This window comes from Zonotrichia albicollis, chromosome 7, assembly GCF_047830755.1.
Source record: "Zonotrichia albicollis isolate bZonAlb1 chromosome 7, bZonAlb1.hap1, whole genome shotgun sequence".
Classification (NCBI taxonomy): Eukaryota; Metazoa; Chordata; class Aves; order Passeriformes; family Passerellidae; genus Zonotrichia; species Zonotrichia albicollis.
In genome coordinates, this window is record NC_133825.1 from 30637498 (window position 1) to 30656557 (window position 19060).

At 44.6% G+C, this 19060-nt stretch overlaps 1 protein-coding gene across 1 annotated transcript in view; it reads left to right on the forward strand.

The window, feature by feature from the left end:
- SYNPO2L (synaptopodin 2 like) overlaps window positions 1–18286 on the forward strand; it is a 36650-nt gene extending 18364 nt beyond the window's left edge. The window contains exon 4 of the mRNA XM_005481439.4: window positions 11588–18286. Within this exon, the coding sequence (XP_005481496.2) occupies window positions 11588–13923 (2336 nt within the window). The 3' untranslated portion in view covers window positions 13924–18286. The remainder of the gene's footprint in view (window positions 1–11587) is intronic.
- Window positions 18287–19060: the final 774 nt, after the last annotated feature.

Genomic DNA, 19060 nt, shown 5'->3' on the forward strand with positions numbered 1-19060 from the left:
AGGAATGTGAAATAATGGTTTAAAAGTCAGGCAGAGTTTTAAAACCTGAGTTAGCTCCAGGAAGTGACTTGGACTATCAGTTGGGAGAGCCTAAGTATCGATATATAGGCAGGAAACATTTAAGAGCCACTGTGAATACCTTTGCAGATGGCTGCCTTTTGAAGCACTAGTTAAATATATTCCCAGTGCATCTGCAAATACCTTGCCACAGCCTTCTTCAGCTCCCACCACTGCACCATAAGAATGTGAAAAATTGTTTTGTTGGGACTGACCCCCAGCTGGTTCCTTATCCTTTCTTCCTAGAATGTACTACTTTCTCATACCTGCTCTGATGTTTACTTCAATTTTGGGGGTATTTCTCTTGTCCTTTGTTTTAATTCTTTCTAACTTTTCACTGTCATTTTTAAGTTCCAGAAACTGTCTCCTTTTCCCACTTCTCCCTGCACCTCAAGCAAACAGAATTGAGGGTACATTATTTCTAGATGAGTATTTAGAAACATCAAACCTCTATTTAAATAACTGAAATCCCTGAAAAAGAACAGAGATAATTAATAATTCTTTTGCACATCACCAAGAGTAGCAACTGACATTCTTCACTGCTCTGTTGCCCTGAAGGATCTCAGTAACGCTGCTACTGCTGTCACTCTTGGGTTTTCTATAACTTTGTTCTTTACTTCCTATCTCTAGACAGAAAATAGAAATTTAAAAATCTACATCAGTTTCAGGGGGAAAGTGGGAGTTTGTGGCAGGGAGAATCAAACTATAGTTGCCACAAGTAATTGCAGGTGAGGTTCTTTGGTTTCTCAAAGGTTCTGCAGTGTCCTTCTCTTCTCACCCCACCTTTGGAGGCTTGAGATCCATCTGTAGCCAGGGTTGCTTCTTCTCAGCCACTTGTGCTCTCTGGGGTGCACTGTATTTTCAGCCCCATTGTAAATCATCTCACAGGACAAAAGTCTCAGCCTTTTCCACAACTGGAAATAGGACAGACATACCAGGAACAGCAGTCTATTCCTAACTTGCTATCACACTGTGTCAGTGAAAGAAGTGCTTCAAAATATCTTAATTTAAACTTATCTGCTGAACTATTTTTAGTTCCTAGGATTCAAGAGCCTCTCCATGTATGGTAGAGGAAGGAGGGAAAACTGGGTGGGGAAATTTCCTCCTCTGCTTTATATGGGCCTGGCTGCCTGTGCAGAGTCATCAAAGTTACTCATTCCATATCAGAAAAGGAAATCCTTCTTGTTTAAAGCGGATGTACAGCAGCATCACTTGAAAAGATAGGTTGCTTATAAATAAGTGGCCTATTCATCAGCAGGTCATAGAGATTACCTCTTCTGAGAGTGACTGCAGTCACATTTCTCTGCAGAGAGGGTGAGTGCAGCAAGCCATCTCTCAGCCTGTTACAACTGGTATAGGCCACAGGGGCTGTGAGCAAGATGAAGTATCTGAATGGCAGCTTGAAGTTATTGCACATTTTCTATTTGGCTTTCAGCTCTGACAGTTGTAACTCTAATGATCACAGTTATGTGACTGTTAGACTAACTCACTGGTTTTGACATTCATTGCAGTCTAGGAGACCAAGAGGTTTAGGATAATAGCCTACTACTATTACATCCTACATGCCTTAAAGTAAAATAGAAAAGCATTCTGCTTAGACCAGGAGATTAAAATTAATTCCTGAACTATTGATCTTACAGAAGTCTGTTCCTAGCATTATGAAGCCATGCTGAATCACCCTTGGCCCTTGCCACTCTATGAGCAGCCAGCCTTTCAGGAAACAAGGACAACAGCTTCCATGGTTGAACCACAGATGGAGGGAGTGATCTCATTTCAGCATGCATGAAACTGGAAATTGCTTCTGCTTGGGAAATCAGTTTCCATACACTGCAGCAGCAGTTTAGTTGTATGTCTTTGTTTAAGAAACCCCACTTAGTAACTGTCATTCATGTGTGAATTCTCTGCCACTTGGAAGGCATTTATTAAAGACTATAGAGAGATAAACACCAGGCATCTAGAGCCCTCTCTCTCCATTTCTCCACCTTTAGGCTTGAGTATGACATTTAATCTTATTCCTTCAGTTGATGTCCTTCTACGGAAAGCGGAGGTAGTATTTTCAGGCTGATATATTAATGGGGCAGAACCCAGATTAAAACTACTGTTATCTGTCTTAGCTAGGGTGGATGAATTTTTCATTCTTTCTTGAGTCATCTCATAATTGTCACAAGTAATTTGCCATCTTCCTCAGGTATTCTTACTGGAGACCTCCAGGACCGTTCCCTCAGGCATCACTCTTGTCCAGCATTTCAGTGAAGACGTTGTGGGTTGCAGCTCTGGAAGTAAAGCTGATAGAGCTCTGCTCTGCTCAACCTTTGCACCTCACTGCAATCCTGCTGCCCCAGAGCCTGACAGAGACACAAATTTAGCTGAACATGTGTTAGCTCAAGATAAATCTAGCTGCAGATAATACTCTCTGGGAGGGGAAAGATCTTTAGCATTTGAAGCTGTATGGAGGAAAACGATGTGATTCCTGAAATGAAAAGGTGTATACTCTCATTTGTCCTAGTACTTCTACTGTATGAGATACCATTTGAAGCACCTTTTTTTAAACAATCAGTTACTCAGACATTACTTCTATGTTATTATTGTCAGCACAGGGACTCTGACTCTGGGTCACAGTTCCTCAGACACGATCAGAGGTCATTCATCATCCTGCTGCTTGTGAAGCAGTGTCAGAGTTTGCTTCCAAGCTGACATTTCCATGGTCCTTGCAGAGCCCCAGTTAGTGATTTTTTCAGACTCTGTTGTCTCATATGTTAACATAGCCTGGCCTTGCACATGCACTTCTACTCTGACTTAGGATGTGTAAGGCTGATGGGGAAAATGGTATTAAATCAAAATTTTGCCAATAGCTCAGATCACAAAGATGATTAGAGCAATAATCACACTGAAACAGCTATACATATAACCCCACAGACTGTCTTAATCAAGCTGGTAGTTTTAGATTCCAGGGTTTTGACATATTAGTTGAAAGAATTTGTAATGCAAAAAGACAACAGGAATCCTTTCCCCATCCAGTTGTTTCCATCAGTTCTGAAAGTAATATGGGACAAGCTTTCTGACAAGATAGGGACAAGTCTGCTCAGGGACAACACTGAAATGTTTGTGAGACAAAGTGATATTGATGGATGAGGGAGAGGCATAAAAAGGTGAGGCATAAAAGGACTTTGACAAGGAGTGATTAAACAACAGGCATTACTCAAGAGAAGTGAGAGAAAATTATAGTTAGGAAGGAGAAAACTGTCAACCTGGCCAATACCTGGCTAATTGTTCTTCAGTTTCACTTAAACACATCATAGGAAGGGACACCAGTTTGCTGAGAAATGTGTAAAGCTTTTTTGTCATCAGTATCTACCACTTACATTAACTAAGAATCTCACTCTTTGCAGAAAGACACAGGAGCAGAAATGGGGGTGAGTAGATTCAGCATATCTTGATACACTGACTGTACTGAAAGGACAAGGCTCAGTCAGCTTCTCTGTAGAGGTCAAATGTAAGGAATTAATGAAACTTGTATCAGAATGGTCCTCAGTCCTTGCCAAGTACCTTGGAATAATGAGAAGAATATACCCTTCTAGCAGACGTAGACTGTGACAATAAGAAAAAAAACAATTATTTAGCTTCAATTAGGTGCATGAAGTGATTTTTTGGTGCATTTTGCAGAAAACAAAATGAAAAGTAAAATCAACATGGACTAACAAAAAGTAGAAAGAGTCTTTGACTGCTCAGTAAGATAAGACTTCAGGCTGAAGGAATAACATGAACACAGTATATGCTGGCTTCTATAAGATACTTGATACAGTTCCACATGACTTTTCCAACGAGAGAAATATGGATGAGATAGGAGTACCGTAAGGTGACCACACAATTGGCTAAGAATAGAACAGAAAACATCACTATTAATGGCTCATGATGTCAGATGAGCTAACTGGCTAAGTTGGTAGTAGTGTTTCACTGGCCTTCTGAATCCAACAGGACTACCTCTATATTTTCACCCACAGAGCTTTAAACACTAACGTCAATCAAAGGTCCTCTCCACCTCAATGTTATATGACTGGCAAGGAGACAGATGATAAAAAATCCCAACCCTCTTCTCTTCTGTCAGTGGATCTTATCCTCTGGCTGCACCTAGACGGAACGAGCAGCATGTACTGTGGGGCACACCACAGCCCCCAGACTGCTGTTACTCACATCTGGAACTGAACTGAGACACCTTGCAGCTTCTCTCTGGTTTTTCTTCCCAGAGAAACCCAGGTGTGTGGGGGACACTGGGGAGGGAGGGGGGTTACCTGGACTGAGGAGCTCAAAAGTGTTCCCAGGTACAGCGCTATTGTCTTCCTATCTGCTTTTTTCAGATGCTAATCCCTGCTAGTGAAGCTTTGTAAATGTGGCTTGTTTCTCTTGGGTGTTGCATCTAGTGAGCAGTAACAAGAAATAGCAATAATACCATTTTCAGTGGTGTCATGGGGGTTCAGTGAAGATTGCTGTGTATTAATTGGCAGATGATGTAACACATGGAAGATATACAGTGTCTCATGAAAGGCTAGAATTTTTAATGTGGCAGGAGCCTGAACAGTTGCAGAAAATGACTAAAATCAACTGGTCAATGAGACTATCTGGCAAGTGGATTAATCAAGTCCACATAGTGAGATGGTGAGCATATACTTGTCAGTATTACTGGAATAGATGTTGGATAGACTGAAAGACAAAAGACATGATCAATCAGTGGTATCCTGCTGTCAGACATCAATTTTGTCAGCAGCAGACTTAGCAGATCCTGGCATCCTTTTAATTTATGTTTTGTATTTGATATCTCATTTTCTCATGTCTAGTAAATGCAAATCTCTCTGATGTCTGTCTCTCACATTCAAAATGAGAAAGCTTTTCTCTCTGTGTGTGTGTGTATGTGTATGTGTGTGCATGTGTGTGTGAGTGTGTTTTCTTACCAGTTTTTGATGCCAAATTAAGACTGCACTCAGGGTTCTCGCTTCCTGTGGTGGGGTCTCTCCTCTGCTGAGCCTCCTATTTCCATGTAAACTTGTAGGAGCATTGTATCTTTGTGACTTCAGACTCTTAAAATTAGCAAATGGACTCAAACACTATTAGCATGAAATGGGTAAGATCAAAAGACGTGCAGCATTGACTGAATAAATCTTTCAGAGGAAATTGGGCTAAAACTGCAAAAGACAGATTCACTAGTGCATTAAACAGGTGCTGTCCTGGCAAAAGAAAGTTCTCCTTTGGGAGAGGGCTGTGTAGGGAATATCCAGGGCCCAGGTGTGATCTGTCAGCACAGAAAAACTGGCCATGTGTGCTACCCTTTGCACTTTTGCCCTTATATTTCCATCCAGCTCAGAAAGAAGGGCAAACTGTCACCCAGCTGAGAGATTTTTTGAATGAAAAAGCTACTCAAGTGTCCAGCAGGATACCATGGGACTAAGATATTGCAGCCATGCACAGTGATGTCTCTACACCCTCTCTGCCTAACAGAGCTCTCCAACAGCAGTATGGCTAAAAATGCTCAAAGACCTACAAAATGAATGGGCATGTTTTTTTTTTCCCTGGGCTGTTAACTTACCTTCAGAACAGCCTGTTTCTTTCTGGTTTTCCAAAACCAGTACTTTGCAGTGGGGCAGTGTCTCAGTGGCACATTTAAAATCACTAGCCATTTAAGAAGAAACACTGGTTTGACAAGTATTTTAACTATATAACCTCAGATACATGCTAAAGTGTTGCAGACTTGAGTAGGACTGTAGCATTTGTCTGTAGCATCCTAAATTGAAACTGAAGCCATATCTGTGTTTTATATTATGCACAGGTTATGTGATGGAAGTGTGAAAATATCCAAGAATGACAAATATTTCCTATCACAAGAGTTTTAGCTTTACTTTGATGGAAAAGAATATATACCCCTCTGCTTAACTGTTTGCAATTTAAATACTGATCAAAGTTTAAACGTTGAAACTTTCAAGGGAAATACTTAGGAGGTCAATATAACCCATCCAAATCTTATTTTGAAAGGACTTCAGGTATGTAAAGTATGAGATGTCTGTAGCCTCTAATGACTTACTGAGATATTTGCAACATTAGCCATGGAAAAATGACCTTGTCTAACATAAATAGCTGGAAGAACAAAATTCGAGGTGACCTCATATGAAAAAAGCAGTTGACAAGTAGTATTTCATCACAGAGGAACAGGCTCTTTATCTCTAGAACTAGCAGAGGACCTTATTTTCTATAGTAATGGCTTTTCTAGAATTCGGTCTTGGTAATAAAATTTACTGGTTTTTGTTTCCTAGAGAACATGAACAGTATCTGACCTCATGTAAGTCTGCTTGTTCAGTAGCTTTCCTGGGCATTAAAATGCTTTCTTTTAATAAGGTCTGATCTTGGAAAGATTTTTACTTTTTATACTTCTCTTTACTGTAATTAGGTAACAAAAATAATTTCACTTCAGTGAAACTTAGTTAAGAGGAAAACTTCCATAGGCTTTGCTTAATAGAAATTTTTCCTTTTTGTGGGTTTTTTCCAACAGAATTCATTGTGTACATGAAATAAGTGCTTTAGAAGTTAACAAAAAGTTTTCTATAGAAATTATTTACTACACCAACAGAATTTATCAGAGTTTTATAACCCTTCCTTTTACTCTTTTATCTATTCCATTTGAATGTTCCTACAAGAGACTGAGCTGTATTTTCATTCCAGTGGTATGTATCAATATTAAAAGGTTTCCCCAAAGACACGTATATATACATATATCCCTATATGTGTAAATATTCATCAAGGAAGAGGCTTGAAGAAGAACCACTTTCATTGCTCTTGCACTAAGAGCCTCTGTATGACACGTGACAGGTCTTGTCACTACAGCAGTGTTGCCTTGTGAGAGTTGTCTTCTTGGTGTGCAGTGATGGCTGCTGGATTTCAGCATGCATAGCCAGACCTTCATTTTCCCAGTCTAACACTGGAGATTGTCTGCCAAGGCTACAGAATTGCTAAGGCTGGGGCTGCTGGAGGGAGAGTCATGGGAGGGTGTCCCTTGGCTACAGCTCTGGGGTCTCACAGGAGCTATTGCTGGAGTACAGAAAGGAGTGGTAAGACAGGACTAGACAAAGTGTGAAGAGATGCTGAGCAGGCCACAACTGCAGAGATCTACAGACTTCCCAGCACCATCTATTCCCTTCCTTCCCATCCACCACAGTCCTCACTATCAGCATCTCATCTTTCAACACCTCTCAGTCTCCTGTGCTGGAGCTCTGAATGGTGCTGCCAAAACACCTCTCCCTGGTTTCCAAACTCTCTGTCACCCTCCCTGGGCACGACCAGTGTAGGTAACAGCCTCAGTGCTTTCAGTGTAGGTAACAGCCTCTGCTGTTTTAATTCAGCTAATTCACTGCAGACATCCAGAATCCCAATGCTCCTCTGTTAAATGTTCCTCAGTTGTGTACACAACAGAAATCTGAACTGAGGACTGGTTCTCCTCAGACATGGAAGAAAATTGATATACACAGGAAAGCCCCTGCTCTCTCTTTCCTTCCTCTTAACCTGGAGCTGAGTGCTCTCTGAGAGTTTCAGGCAAGGGAACTTATTTTCCTCCTGTGCAGGTTTCTTCTGCCTCTCCATGTTGGACAAGCACACTGTGTTAGTTTTTTCTCTCCGAGGGGCTCTTCGGCACAGAAATGCATTGGTAACACTAACTTGAAGCCTGCACCTTTCTAACCTGAAGCTTACACCATAGAAGCTGTGATAATATAGAGTATATTTTCTTATTTTAAAATAAAAAATAGGAGTTTCTCCTTACAGGGAGTACAGGGAGGGGGAAAGAGTAAGTTTAAGTGCCAGGTGACAACGTCCATCACACTGTTCAGTGATGAAGCTATGAAGACAAAAATAGACAAAGTGACCTCATGGCTTTCAGCAGCAAAGCCTACGAGACAAAAGAGAGGCTTTAAAAGGCCTGTGGACTGATAGCAAAGAGCTTGGACATCTCAGAGTTTTGGTTCTGCTCCAGAAGAGCTTTGCTTTGCTTGTCTCTCATTGCCTCTCTTTCTGTTTATGGGGAGTTGTGAATTAAACGGGCTTTGTGACATGCCCAGCTCTCCAGGTCTGGACTCTACTTTCTCAAGCTTGGATCAGCCTTATGCAGGTACAAATCCTTTTCTCTTTTCTTTTTTCTTTTCTTTTCTTTTCTTTTCTTTTCTTTTCTTTTCTTTTCTTTTCTTTTCTTTTCTTTTCTTTTCTTTTCTTTTCTTTTCTTTTCTTTTCTTTTTTCTTCTCTTCTCTTCTCTTCTCTTCTCTTCTCTTCTCTTCTCTTCTCTTCTCTTCTCTTCTCTTCTCTTCTCTTCTCTTCTCTTCTCTTCTCTTCTCTTTTCTCTTCTTCCTTTCTTCTTTCCTTTCCTCTACTTTTTTTTAGTCTACTCTCCTTACCCCATTCTTTTGCCTATTCTGATTTCATTCTTGCTCTTTACCTTCTACAAGTAATCTTAGGAAGATTTCTCTTCCTGTTTTTTCTTAAACTGTTGTGGAAGATTGTAGCTTGGATAGCATGACCATTTTTCTGTTGGGAGGACTGGTGTAATTGGTTGTGTGCTTTAGCCTTTGATGAGGAGAAAGGTAGGAAGAAGAAAAGAGGGAGGTGAGAAGCAGGTCCCAGAGGGCCCTATTTGCCAGCTCCTTCAGAGCACAGGACAGTTCAGAGCAACTTTCTAGGGAAGTTGTACATGAACCCTAATGCTGAGCTAGGACTACAGGCTGGTGGAGTTAAAGACCATCTTTTGTTACATTTTCTCTGACAGTATTTGCTAGCCCAGAGTTTAGAGTTGGCACTTCCATGGTTGGCTGCTGTCAGAAAGGGCTGTGCAGACATCACTTTGAATGGTATTGCTCCCTGTCTGGTAGCTCCTGATGCTAGAAATCCTCCTGTGAGTCACTCAGGCCAGAGCTTACATATTCTGCACTTGACTAAGACCCTGCGGGACTGCTCTTTCTCCTTGTAACTTTAGAAGCAAAATACCACCAGGTGAGGTATAGCTTTTAGTAAGTTGTTTGTAACAACTTCCCTTATTTTTCTCCATTGTCAACAACCCCTAGAGACACAGGCATGCAGATTTGTAAATGAAGTGGGCAGACCTTCAGGGACTGTAGCTTGTTTCTACCATGGAGAGCAGGTCTTTGAGGGCAAGTCTGTGACTGCCCTGAAGAACACTAAATCTACACACAAACCTGGACACTACTTCAGTCTTGGTTCAGCAAGGTGGAGTTATTCTGTAAGGAAAGTTTTGCAAAGAGCCTTCACTTTGCAAATGCAAGTACAAATAATGAGCCATTTCAGCATTGCTTTTCCTGTTTCTAGTTCTGGGTGCAAAGGAGAGGAATGGACTGTGCATCCCCATGAAGTGATCTCAAACCACAGAATTGCCCTTGCTGAAGTCTCAAAGCAGCAGCATGTGCTGTGGAATGGCTGCAGACTTTGAGAGCTTCCTGGAAGGACAGAGCTTTCCAAATCAACACTTTATTTTCAGCATGGGGTGGGAAAGGGAAGCTCTTTCTGCTGTGGTTACACTGATGCAGTATGGAAGGATGGTACCACAATTGTGTAGACTAGAAAGGTTTTGGGAGACTGCAGGCCTCAGGAAAACGAGTAAACTTCTTAACTAAGCTCCCTGTCCCTCACTGCAGGTTACTCTGACATTAACAAGTTCACATTGAATGAATGCTTTGTGATAAATTGATCAGAAGTGAGATCCTGAAAGGACAGAGCAGCTTCCATAATCTCTTGAGCTAATACCATCCCTCAGTACTGCCTTGCACCTCTCCTCTCCTCTCCTCTCCTCTCCTCTCCTCTCCTCTCCTCTCCTCTCCTCTCCTCTCCTCTCCTCTCCTCTCCTCTCCTCTCCTCTCCTCTCCTCTCCTCTCCTCTCCTCTCCTCTCCTCTCCTCTCCTCTCCTCTCCTCTCCTCTCCTCTCCTCTCCTCTCCTCTCCTCTCCTCTCCTCTCCTCTCCTCTCCTCTCCTCTCCTCTCCTCTCCTCTCCTCTCCTCTCCTCTCCTCTCCTCTCCTCTCCTCTCCTCTCCTCTCCTCTCCTCTCCTCTCCTCTCCTCTCCTCTCCTCTCCTCTCCTCTCCTCTCCTCTCCTCTCCTCTCCTCTCCTCTCCTCTCCTCTCCTCTCCTCTCCTCTCCCTCCCCCTCTCCCTCTCCCTCTCCCTCTCCCTCTCCCTCTCCCTCTCCCTCTCCTCTCCTCTCCTCTCCTCTCCTCTCCTCTCCTCTCCTCTCCTCTCCTCTCCTCTCCCTCTCCCTCTCCCTCTCCCTCTCCCTCTCCCTCTCCCTCTCCCTCTCCTCTCCTCTCCTCTCCTCTCCTCTCCCTTCAGCAAAGCAGAATTTATTACATGTCTCTTGGGAATGTCAGGGCTGGACAAGGTGTTTTTTTGACAAATTATTAGATATGTACAGTGGATGGATGTTTCATCTGTACTATCATGCTGGGAAAAAGGCAATGAAAAAGGGTGAAATGAAAGACATCACAAATTAGTCTGTGGTTTAGGTATGTGGGGCTTTTTTTCTGTGCAAGGCTAATGCTGACTTCTGTCACTTCAGCAATGATTCAAGGCATGTCCATACTTTCACTGGCAGACAAGCCTGGTTTTACTATTGTATCCTGTTCACCACCTGCTTTCCCTGCACACAAAGACAGAGGATACAGTGCTCCTCCCTGGGGCTTTACTGACCACAGAGCAGGTGGAAAATGATTATCCCACACTGTTATGCCAGTGTCCCAACAGGTGGTGTCTTTTCCAAGCAAGCCTGTCTAAGTGAATTTCCTTCTGGTCTGGCTGATCAGTTGTGGGGATCTGGGATTCTTGCTCAGGAGCAAGTACTCTTCTTCCATGCCAGGCATGGGGCACAGGGAAGAGACCACAGCAAGGATGAAATCATTCTTCCTTTGCCTCCTGCAGTGGCAGGGCTGCTGCAGAGCAGCAAACAGCCCTACACACAATGCTGCTGCACCACACTGACTGGAGCTGACATTGCAGGGCTTAGATCAGGATCGGCCCTGCTGTGCCTGCAGAGCACCCCTCCTTTCGCACACGTGCAATCCTCTAAATGGTAGAAGGAACATCTACAGAAAGCAGGGCTCCACCTTCAGGGTGAAAAATAAATGGTAAAAATTTCCACAAGCAAGGGAAGCACTGTAAAAACGTCAGGGACTCTTGTTCACATGCTTTGGAAATAGGAAATCCCAGGTCTGATGAGTAAACTTAGACTGGCCATCGGAGTGGGAGGAGTTCCCTCCCCACACCTGCATTGACTTCTAGTGTGTTTGCAGGAAAGAGAAAACTGCTCCTGATTTTCTACCAACAGTTATAAAGACACAGTTTATAAAGACAGTTTATATAACCAGCAAAAGTGGAATGAAAAAAAAGGGCAAGGGCTGTGTTTCCTCTTATGTTCACTAGAGGACCTATAGCCATTTCCCTGTCCACCTTTGCCCACCCAACCTTTTCTGACCTCTCAGAGTGCCTCTTTCTATCTCTTCCAGAGCTCCACCGCCACGAAAGCATCCAGGAGAAGAATGTGAAAGAAGCCAAAACCAAGTGCAGAACCATTGCATCCCTGCTGACGGATGCACCCAACCCCCACTCCAAGGGGGTGCTGATGTTCAAGAAACGCAGGCAGAGGGCTAAGAAGTATACCTTGGTGAGCTTTGGCAGTGTGGATGAAGACCGCTCCTACGAGGAGGAAGACGGAGTTTTTCCAACCAGTGAATCTGAATTTGATGAGGAAGGTTTCTCTGATGCCCGAAGCCTAACTAATCACTCAGACTGGGACAACACTTACCTAGACATTGAAAAGTCCAAATCTGACTCTGAACAGAAGGAAGAGAAGCAAAAAGGTTTGAGTGAAGCTTCAGGTAAAGGAGCACGATTATTTGAGCAGCAGAGGGAACGGGCTGGGAAGTACACAGTTGAGAAAACTTCAGTGCAGAAGAGCCCAGAGCTTGCCCCAGCTGCCCAGCCAAAGCAGGGCACAGTGAACGGAGATATGCCTGTGCCACAGAAGGCAGACAATGTGCCCCTCAGCATCCACCTGGAGGCTGTGCAAGTGCCCAGCAAGCAGCCAGCCACTGTCCCCACTCAGCTCCTGACTGCCCCCAGCCCCACTTTCTTCCCTCCTCCCCCAAGCACCCCCGACCCCTTCTCTGCAAGTTCAACAAGCATGTTCAACAGGTCTGCACGGCCCTTTACTCCTGGCTTTTCTGGCCAGCGTCCAGCAACGTCCTCTGTCATCTTTAGGCCGCCTGCACCCAAAAAACCCACTGAAAGTCTGGGTGGGCAAAGCACAGTGGTTCCCCCTTTCTCACCTCTGGTTCCAGGAACACCTGCCAATGCCCCAGAGCCAACACGGCGTGGTCCAGTCAGCTCCTCCACATCTCTGTATATTCCTGCACCAGGAAGACCAACATCACCATTGGAGTCACAGCCAAAAGGGGGAGGAAGCGCTTCAGAGGTCAAGCCTTCTGCCAACACTGCCCGGACATCCACCACCTCTATCTTTCTGTCAACTCCCTCAAAGCCAGGAGGGGATGTGGCCTCCACAGCATCCCAGCCACGAGTCCCTGGAACAGCCTCTTCTTCATTGTATATTAGTCCAGCACCATCACAGCACATGAGAAGCAGCTCCCCTGTGCCAAAACAGCCTTCTCCTGCCATAACTCCAGCAACGCCACGACCTCCTTCAGAGCCCTTAACCTCCAGGGAGCAGAGGATTGCTGTGCCAGCTCCCCGCACAGGCATCCTGCAGGAGGCTCGCCGACGGGGCAACAAGAAACCCATGTTCAGTAAGATTGAGGAGAAGAAGAAGAATTCACCCAACCCTGAGCTCCTGTCTCTGGTGCAGAACCTGGATGAGAAGCCAAAGGGTGACCACCCTGCAGCGGGCTTTGAGTCTGGGCCTGAGGAGGACTTCCTCAGCCTGGGTGCTGAGGCCTGCAACTTCATGCAGTCCTCAGGCCGCAAGTTCAAGACCCCACCTCCGGTGGCCCCTAAGCCTCAGCAAGATGCTGGATTGGTCAATGGGGCCCAGGACATGCCTCAGCTTAAAGGCAAGGGGGCAGAGCTCTTTGCCAAACGCCAGAGCCGCATGGACAAATATGTGGTGGAAACAACACCGAAGCCAGAATCTAAGCCCAGGACCCCCTCTCCATCCCCTTCTCTACCCTCATGCTGGAAATATTCACCCAACATCCGGGCTCCCCCTCCAATAGCTTACAACCCAATGCATTCCCCTTTCTATCCTCTGGCAGCCAGCAAATCTCAGGCTAGCAAAGCAGAGAGCAAAGTGAAAAAGGCACCTGGCCAGAAATCAGGGATCAAGGTCATTGATTTAATGCGTCACCAGCCCTATCAATTGAAGTCAGCCATGTTCTGTTTTGGGGATCCCCCAAGCCCCAGCACTCAGACTACTCCTGGTCAGCCAACCCCACAGGCTAGCTCATCCTTCGTGGCAGCCAAGCAGGTCCCTGTGAAAATAGCCAAGACCCAGGAGATTCGTCGCTTCTCCACTCCGGCTCCCATGCCAGCCTCCAGCAGCCTGGCACCCACTGTGCTTATGCCCCGCTCAGCCACCACGCTGGATGAGCCATTGTGGAGAACAGAAATGGCCTCTTCTGCCCCTGCTACACCAGCACCCTTCCAGGTGGAGCTCAGCCCCTCCCCTAAGCCATATCAGAGCTCCCCAGAGCCTGGACAGGTGGGACAGGGACCTCCTCCAAACTCAGCCTCTGCCTCTCGGTTTCAGGTGGCCAGGCCCAAATTCTCTGCAGCAAGAACAGGCATGCAGGCCAATGTGTGGAGGCCAAGTTTTGGCCATCACTGAGGCAGGCACCCCTCCCATCCTGTCTGTGGCCCCACAGAGATAGTGCTTGTTTTGTCTTTCATGTCAGCTCAGTACATTGGGATGAGTGACACAAAATGAAGAAAAAAAAACTCAAAAAATTACTGCCCTTCTGCACCACCCCCTTCCCCAGCCTCCCCTTGGTCTCAGATGGAATGCTTCATGGAAAGGCTTACTGGCTGTGGCTACAGTAGGAGAAAGAATGTGGAGAGAGGGCACGTGTGGTACACTAAGACTGGGAACTTATACACAGCAGCAAAACCCACCTCCAGAGGGGGTGAATGGCAGAGATTATCTCACATGGAGACATACACGAAGCAGTAGTTTTCCTTTCCCAAGGGCTTTGAAGTCACCCCTTCATGGAAGGAAACTAGGAGGCAAGAGCTTTCCAGGAAGAAAGGGTGAGAGGTGGGATTACAGAGCAGAAGCCGCAGCTTTCCCATGAGACTGTTCTTCTCTGATCCTCCCAGTCTGTCATGTTCACTTGTGTGTGCACACACACATGCACACAGCAACACTCAGCAGGAAGTGAAAGGACAAGTGGGGCCTCACCTGGGACATTTCTCCCAGAATTCCCTCGGTGGGGGCATGGGAAAGAAGGCAAGAGAGCAGAGGGAGCAGTGGTGTTTGCCCATGCACATGTGGGCAGTGTGGCTGTGCCCAAGAGTGCCCATGTGTGCCTGTTCCTCCAGTCACCAGGGCTGGGGCTAAAAAGGAGAGTCATCCTAGCTGGTACTAATTACCACTATCAGGTCTGGAAATAGTTTGTAAAAGAGGAGCTTTGAGGGGACTTGATGGGGCTATCACCACCTGTGGGAACTGCAGTAGGAAGTATCCATTTTTAAGGATACACAAAATCAAAGCCAAGCTCAGGAGTGTCTGGTTGGCACAAAGAAAGGCCCTGCAGCATCAGTCCCACTGAACAGGATATGGATGCTGTAAGTAGAAAGGTGGATTGCATGGGAAGAGGTACAGTTGGCTTTAAAATGAGACAGGACTGAGTATGCACTTGTTCATGATCTTTTGGTTTAGTTCAGGACAGAAGTGGGACTAAATTAGAAATGGGTCATGACATAAAACTTGCTGAAAGCTTTGTGATGAGGGGAAAACAGAGGGCCTTTACAGACATTCTCAGCATGGAAGTGAAGGTCAGGAAAAACAGAAAGTCACAAGTAAAACTTCATACGAAACGACTTAGGTATTATTGTGGGGCCTGTTTGGTAAAAACAGCAGTGCTCTGAGAATCCCAGAGGATCTGCACTCACACACATATACAGAGTTCAGTTTGCTGGTGACGCTGGGGAAACAGTACTGGTTGTTCCTTGAATGTCCCAGGCTAGCCTCCAACTTCATCTCCACACTACAGGCATTCAGAAGAAAGCACTGCCTTCCCAAGGAAGAATTCAGCATTTTTATAGGGACTGTGCATGTGTGTGTGCATGTCATCTATACTCTGATTTACACACCCCCCAGCCATTCACTTTCTGCTTGTGATCCTCTTTTGCCAGCAGCCACTTTTCCAGTGTGATCCCACAAGTACACCAAGAAAGATTGCTCCTGGAAATCTGGCTCCAAACACAGCAGATGCCCCAGCTGCAGGGAAGGGGTTTGCCACCTCTTTCTGGGTCAGGGTTGCCCAGGCTTTTGCAAAACTCAAAGCAATGTGTACAGGAGGCAGAATGAGGGTCTCAAAGCCCTCTCTCCTTGAGACAAGTCTCCCTCTCATTAGACTTGCTCCTCTGCTTCAAGCAGTAGCCATTCCCTGACTGGACTAAGCACAGACTTTGGATATACAAAAGTGTAGGTTCTGGGGGAAAAAAAAGGAATGCTAATGAGTCTGAAGCAGTCTGTATGCAGTGCAGCTAGTGTTACTTCATACTAAATCTAAACCAACCTTCCTCTGCACAGCAAGAGCTTACGATGTGTAGCTTTTTTATGACAGCTGGGGGCTCCACTTTTTCTTGGAGGCTTGAAAGTCTTTCTCTGTGAGCACCTGGAGATTTTTCACATGTGCTCTCCTGTGAAGAAAAAGAAGGCTGGAAAACCTAGCAAGCACCTCTGACCCCGGACAAGCTTCCGAGGGAGAGAATGAGAGAAAAGGAGAAGTAATTCACAATTCTGCCTTTGAATCCTTCCCAATCTGGCTGGACTTTTTTTGCACACCTGTGTTTGCAGTGCACATTCCTGGTGGCCCTGAAACATATCATAAGCATGCTGGGAAGAGAGGAGGACAGAACTTACACCTTACTTGGCACACTATCAACCGTGGGAGAGGATTGTAAGAAAAGACATGGGAATACCTTGAGTTAATGGCCAAAGGTGAGGCTGAGGCAGAAGAGATGCTGCATCTGGTTGTATGACATAGGAGCAGCCAACCTGAATTGATGAGGAGACTGTGTCCCTGAAAGGCCCAGAGAGCATGTCTTAGGAGAAATCATTACCCCAGAGTTAATTCAGATCACCAGAATCCATTTAGCTCCAGTGAAGGGGAGCAGCCATGCTATAAAACCTATCTCAGATGATTCCTTTCTCACTCATCCTGTACTGCATTGCATTGCCAGCATTTCTGGGGAAAAAAAAAAAAAAAAAAAAAAAGAAGATAAAAAAGTAAAAAAAAAGTAAAAAAAAAAAAAGAAAGAAAAAAAAACTGTGTGCAAACTGAACCTCTGTGACTCCTCCCAAATATGGAGGGAGGAATCTTCTATTTCATCTAGGAAAGCTCTACGAAGGAAGTCAAGAAGTAGCAGTGCTCCAAAAGCTTTGTCTCTCATCTTGTGGAGTGTAGTCTGTCCCTGGCTAGAGATTTAAGCCATTAGCCTTAGACAGACAAGCTAGCCCAGGCAGAAAGCATTACCAAACTCAGGTGTAGAGAGGGGTTGTGTGGACCAGAGGAAGGGTGCTCAACATAATTCTGTAGTCAAGAAATAACCTCAGAAAGTTTGAATCTTACTCCAGTATCCCTTTCCCTCAGGCCCCTAAAATTAAGTGCTCTCAGGGCCTGAAAGTCTCAGGAAATTCATTTTGCCACTGGAAAAATAGAGAAGTCTGGCCTCAGTATGTAAGGGAGATTGCATGGGTTTAGTATTTTAGTGATCCCACTCCAGATTTCTGGGAGACAATGATTTCTTCTGAGGAGTGATTGCCAAACACCATTCAATGTTAGATATCATGATCTAAGTGAGTAGAATAAAAGCATTTGCCCAATCATTTCTGATAATGTAATGGGCAGGAAATGAAAAGTTTACGTTTGCCTAGAGAACGAATATAAAATATAAGAGCAAGGAAAAGAACCAGGAGGCTGGGAATCCTGCATTTTACTTACATCCTTGCTTCAAAGCTATGTTTAGAAGCCAAACTGAAGTAGTTCAATAGATTTCGGCCCCTCACAAACCTTTCTGGATCCTATGCTGACACAGGACTGATCTGAGAGGCTGTTGCAGATGAGGCCTACAGTGCTCGTGGTGTATCCCAAACAAGGCCTGTAGCTGCAAGTAGCATGAGATGAGAAATAATACTGAGATGCATCTGTTAAGTTTTAAAGAAGAAACCTGAACTACTGCTGGCTTTAAGCAGCTCTGCTAATGTCTGCTCATGAAAACACTGTGGCTGGCCTGTTGAAAAGGTCACAGGTGAGGTTACAAAGAATACTTTAGAAACATGTAATCTTGTCTTGAGCCTCTCCAAATGTCTAATTCCTCAGCTGTTGAACAAGCACAGACATAAACAGTTGTTTGACAAGTTTTAGCTCCCACCTGCTAAGTTATAAGCTGCAGTGGTAGGCCAAACCCCAGTGTTCCCTTGTTAAGTATTTGAAGATGTCTTCATGGCTCTGATTTAAAACTGCCTATCATCCCTTCTCTCTAGCATGCTGCAGGCTACACATTGCAGCTCTGGCAATTCAGGGGTTTTATCTTTGCTTCAGAAGTAACAGTCCCTTCCCTCTCCATATATGGGAACACTTACCAGAGATAACCTCAAGATCCTGCAGCACCTGGGAGGCAGCATCTCAGAAGAGACTGGTGTGATGAGGAGTCACTGATGCCAGGCATGAGCACAGTGTGAGGCAAGATTGTTCCTCATGAAGAATATGCTCCCTTTCTGCTATATTATCCAGCACCCCTACTAAACCCTTTTCCTAGAAGAGACCCATCAGTGCTCTGAAAATGGGAGCCCAGCAGCAGTGCTCTGTCTGGTGAAAGATGTGACCCCAGATGAACAGAGTTGGCATCTTTGTTTATGGAAATACCTTTCTTCCTTTTCTGTTTTGTCTTTTTTTTTTTTTTTCCAATTTACAATCACTTTCTATTTGTTTGTGCAGAGAAATAAACTTGTGATATGCACTTTACATGTGGCATTTTGTCATTTTCTTTGCTTGGCACCCAGGAGGAATTGCTATCTGTACAGCACATGTATTTAGCACTACCTACTAGAAACTGCTAAGGACAAGAGAATATAAGGAGTTCAAAAAAGGATGGGATCTCTCAGCAATAAAAACACCTATGTTGGATTTAAAGTCTTATACATTAAAAATATATTAAAAAAATTAAAAATACATTAAAAAAGCCCCATGGAAGCAAAAACTTAAGTGAGATCCAAAACTTTGATACTACAGATTATAAAACACTCACTCACTGACAGGTTGAAGACATTTGTGGACCAGCCTGAGCTGGCCTGCCCCATGGCTGCCCCTCAGCCTTTTCCAACATAAACCCTACCCTCTGCTTGTAAATCCAGTACCAGTGGAAGTTGGTCAGCTCTGATAAAAAAATCCAAATAGAAACTTGCACTGAACAATTCAACTTAATATTAGCCAAGATATCAGAAAAACAAGTCAGTCAGAAAAACAAATATATCCCATTGTTTTCCCAGGCTCCAAATATAATTCTCACTCTAAACTTAACCCAATTCATGTTAAAGTCTACTCAGTTTCTGGGTCCTGAGAGGTTCATTGTGTTCAGTTTCGGACAAGTGTTAGCAGGTTGCCTTTCCCAGACATACCTCACTCACAGATAGCACATCCTAAGCACTGCAAAAGACTCTGGGATCAGATGTAGGATTAGATTGCAGGCTCTGGACATTTGTCCAAGTATAATTTTGTGGATGTTTGTCAGATTAATTG